Source organism: Ochlerotatus camptorhynchus, unplaced genomic scaffold, assembly GCF_037179485.1.
Source record: "Ochlerotatus camptorhynchus isolate MF236.1 unplaced genomic scaffold, CSIRO-AGI_Acam_v1.1 ptg000109l, whole genome shotgun sequence".
NCBI classification, from domain to species: domain Eukaryota; kingdom Metazoa; phylum Arthropoda; class Insecta; order Diptera; family Culicidae; genus Ochlerotatus; species Ochlerotatus camptorhynchus.
Window position 1 is genome coordinate 466,678 of NW_027040599.1, and position 4,445 is coordinate 471,122.

Here is a 4,445-nt window from a genome sequence, read left to right on the forward strand (position 1 = left end):
GGTTATGGTTATGGTAGTCAGTAAGGTCCATTAATGGTTTTGTATTATCGCTCAACTTTACGTGAAATATATCGTGAATTGGTAATCAGTAATTTACAGGCAACCAATTCGCGATATATTCCACATAAAGTTGATAGATGTTACAAAACCATTCATGGACCTTACTGGTTACCATAATCATTACCATTAATGTTCTCAAACCATAAGTTAAAAGGTTTAAGTATAGTTTTCTTTCCGAAAATGTATGGAGAAAACAAGAATTTTGAATGGTAATGGTTCTTAACAACCCATTATTTGTAAGGTCCACTTCCAAAAAACTATAATACTTAAGGTTAAAACTTTATCATTAAACGTTCATGTAAAGTTCCATAACCATTTCAGTTGAAGTTTAACAGGGATTATAAACAATTTATAACCATTTTAGGTAAGGTCAATTTATGGTTCGCGCTTATGCGGGAGGAGAATCGATTGACACTGATAGCTCGACTTTGTTTACCTTTGTTACATTCGACGTAATGAAAATTTGCTCTTGATATGTATTTGAGCCGGCGCCGGTGGTGTAGTGGTAAGTGTGACTGCTTCTCACCCCAATGGGTCTGGGTTCAATCCCAGTTGAGGTCGGTGGGATTTTTCTGTTCTGAGGCATACAAATCTCTGGTCACGTCTTCCTTCGGAAGGGAAGCAAAGCAGTTGGTCCCGGCCCATGTATGTTGAATGGATTCTATCTGGTTCTATATCCTACGTAGGTGTGGAAGCTGCCTTCCTGCACATTCTATTGCCGTCAATGGATGACAATCGATGTACGTCGGTGATTGGGGTGATTGGCACTAGATTGCGGAACAGAGACCGACGTTAAATAAAGGAAAGAAAGAAGATAATATGTATTTTATGATAATGTATAATATGTATATTATGTAGGGGAAATGCAGGTAAGTGTCCCTAATTTGGGCCCATACATACATTCAGCAATCAACCAAATTTTCAATAGCAACCAAAAATATCCATATCATCTAGATAAAATTGATAAATAACAGACTTTTAGCGATGGGCCCAAATTAGGGACATGTAGGCCGACATTACCTACATTTCCCCTATATTGCGCGTTTCACACCAAATTGGACTAATAAGCGCATTTTCACTTATTAAAAAGTGTGATAAAACTACAAGTTTACGTCTAATCGTCTTGTGGTGGTAAGCTCCAACCGGTATTATCCTCGGATTAAATCCCGATCAAGAATGTCCGGCTGGTTTGATGTTGACATCAGAGTTAATCAACATAACTCTGAGCAAACATTTTTCAGATCATACAAACAGGGACGGTATTAAAAGTTAATCCGAGTTGGAGCTTACCGCCATTGGTGTCTTCGGTGCACTTATTCCTTACACGGAGATGAAAAACTACCCAAAATTAAGTACTTTTCCCTAAATTCCGGGGTTCAGCATAATAACTCAAATTTGAGTTAATCGCATATAGTAGTTTCCATTTAACACCAGCAAAAAAATTACCTGCTCTTAAGTATATTCTACCCAAAATTAAGTTTAATTCACGTAAATTTGAGAATATGCAATTTACTCAGAAGTAACTTATTGGGCTGAACTATATCGTTGGATCGAATCTCTTGTTCCTTTTTTGACAACAATAACGAGTGCAAGTGAGAGGCTGAAGTCAATATTATGTAAAAAGAACTCAAATTCCGTGTATGATGCAAGCAGTAAGTGCTCCGAAAGCATCAAAACGATTTGACGGAAACGTGCACTTTTTGCATTTTTGGTACAGTCCAGTTTCAGATGCAATCAGCAATATTTTCGACACACAGTTGATGAAAGAAGCAACAATAGCATCTAATATGACAAAGACGAAAGGAGACGTTTTTGTAGCCGAGTTATTAACGAAAGAGAGAGTCGATGAGGAGAATCGATCAATGTAGATTGGTCTATTTGAAAAGTGACGCGAGAATTATGGAAATGATCGATACATTTTCAAAATATTGACACGACACGAATCCTGAGAGTTGGAGTTTTACGTAGAAATTTGCATTATTTTGTGATCCTTCGAACTTTCAAGATGGATTTATATCTGCTCATCGGAATTGCTGTTGCATTATTAGTAGTTTTATTGACACTATTATTTCTTTCAAAAGGCAAGACCAAATCTCAGACGGGTAAGTTTCAATAATAAGCTTTGAACATTGGAAATCATCTTTTTTTATTGTTAATATTTCTATTGACCCAGGTGCAGAGCAGGTGCAAAATGAACGCGAAGCTAATGCTCCACGTCGTGCGCAGGTGGTCCGAAACCAGCGTAATCGTGCTAGGGTAGTAGCGGCAGCACCAGAAGAGCAAGTCGCGGCTGACCAAGACGACGATGATGATGAAATCCCACACGCAGCTCAGGACTTGGGCGCTGAAAAAATGGGAGCCAAAAAGCGAGCCAAACTTGAAGCTAAGGCCGAAAAGAAAGCTCAAAGGGAACAGGAGTTAAAAATGCGAGAAGACCAGAAGAAAATAGATGCACTGGCCGAAGAAGAACGTAAGCAACAGGAAGATAAGGAAGCCGAAGAGGAACGAAAAAAAGAAGAGGTCGAAAGGAAGGCTCGTGAAGAAAGGGAAAGGAAAGAGCACGAAGAGTATCTCAAAATGAAGGAAGCATTTAGCGTAGAAGAAGAAGGATTCGATCACGAGGAAGAAGTTGGCAAACAAAACATGGTGCAGGAGTTTATTAATTTTGTAAAAGTATGTCGAACTGATGCTATTGTTTTTTGGCAATATCGATTATATGAATCTATTTTCTCTGTTTTTAGAATAACAAGGTTGTTGTTCTGGAAGATTTAGCCGTCCAGTTTAAACTCAAAACTCAGGCGGCCATCGACAGGATTGTTGATCTGCAAAAGGAAGGACGGCTTAGCGGTGTGATTGATGACCGAGGGAAATTTATCTACATTTCTGAAGAGGAGCTCAATGCTGTTGCAAAGTTTATCAAACAACGCGGCAGAGTTTCGATTACGGAACTCGCGGAAAATAGCAGCAGTTTGATAAACTTGACCCCAGTTGCTGTTGGCTCTGAATGAGGGAAAGTTTGTTATTCTTTTGACTAGGTAAAGTAATTACATGTGTGAGTTTAAAGCTGGTAGCTTGTTCAATTATTAGCGAAAGAAAGCCTATACAACTTTTGCGACGTTTCTTTCCTTGATAAACATTGATGCTGATTAGGGAACATAAATGACGTTGCATTCAGAATTTGTGACCGGCCATGTATTACAAATTTCTACAGTCAACTAAATGCCGTCGTGGATAAGGTCCCAAAAAGTGCCATCAAGATCAGGTTTGTAATTGTACGTCATTTCCTGGAATGTACCGTTCCTCAGAAAACTATTTCCTGGAACGTATTGAGGCCTATTCTGCGCCGCGAGTGAGATGAGGTTACTCGCTGTGAGGTGACAATATTCACCGCGAGCGAAGTGAAATTCCACTTGAGTTTTTGCACCTCACCTGTGACAGCATGTCACCTCACCTCACAGATAAGGGGGACTGTTTCCCGGAAAGTAACCCCTTATTCTGCACCGCGAGTGAGGTGAGGTGACAAAAGTTACCGCGACACCTCACCGTGCAAATCAAATGGAGAGTCACCTCACTCGTGACGCTGAATAGGCCTTAATATTCTATTTTTTCACAAATCTCAAATTGACATAATAAAACGTAACTTCCGAGTCGTGTAAACATGTGCATACCCTTAGTGCAGCGCAGCCCAACGTGTCCCGGACGTGGTCTCTGGATCTCAGCAATGAAACCATTTTAGTCCAATATTATTCAGAATGGATGACCCTCCCCTTGGCTAGTTTTAGCACCTTGCTGTTGGTGGGCGGGCCTAATTTCATACTTTATAGTGGAGTGTTGGAGACGGTAAGTTTATGGCCGGCGTTGCTGGCTCATGCCGCGATAGAATGGCGTCATGGGCAGGCAATGGGGATTACTAAGCTTCCCCTCTCTGATAAACCACTGCATGAGAGAACCAAAGATCTAGTCTAGCAGTGATAGTATCACACTTGTTACTCCTTTGATTGAGAGCCGCGTCGTTGTACGCTTACGTATAGGCACTGACGTTGGGTGTGATACTGGCGGGTTTTGCCGCAAATCACTCTTATTTTTCTACGCAGATAGATTTATTTGGGGTTGCAAGGTAATTATACTATTGACATATTTCAGAAAGTGCCCAACAGCGCTCCTTCTACTTGCGTGACAAGCTTTCATTGTTGTTTTCATTGAAGCATTACTCAGGGAACAACGTTAAACACCATTTGTGTACATGGGATTGTAACTAATCTTATATGTGCTGCATTTTTAAGTTGGGATGTGCTTCATTTTTAATTTGGGAGGGTTTGTACTATGATGCGGGATTTCCACTGTGGTGTGCTTCTATTGTGACATACCCATATGTATTTTTGTGG

General features: G+C 40.2%; 1 protein-coding gene across 1 annotated transcript; it reads left to right on the forward strand.

Annotated features, from left to right (window-relative positions):
* Positions 1–2,012: 2,012 nt before the first annotated feature.
* On the forward strand, positions 2,013–3,102 carry Ddrgk1 (DDRGK domain containing 1). The gene is made up of 3 exons (XM_065219713.1): positions 2,013–2,162; positions 2,234–2,733; positions 2,802–3,102. Exons 1-3 carry the CDS (start codon positions 2,066–2,068, stop codon positions 3,066–3,068), a joined length of 864 nt encoding a protein of 287 aa, XP_065075785.1. The 5' UTR covers positions 2,013–2,065; the 3' UTR covers positions 3,069–3,102.
* The last annotated feature ends 1,343 nt before the right edge of the window (positions 3,103–4,445 follow it).

Excerpts from the sequence above, each read along its gene's own strand:
- Ddrgk1 (XM_065219713.1), top strand. The coding sequence starts at position 2,066 with ATGGATTTATATCTGCTCATCGGAATTGCTGTTGCATTATTAGTAGTT. Across the intron at positions 2,163-2,233 it reads CAAGACCAAATCTCAGACGG|GTGCAGAGCAGGTGCAAAAT; the intron begins GTAAGTTTCAAT and ends CTATTGACCCAG. Across the intron at positions 2,734-2,801 it reads AGTTTATTAATTTTGTAAAA|AATAACAAGGTTGTTGTTCT; the intron begins GTATGTCGAACT and ends CTCTGTTTTTAG.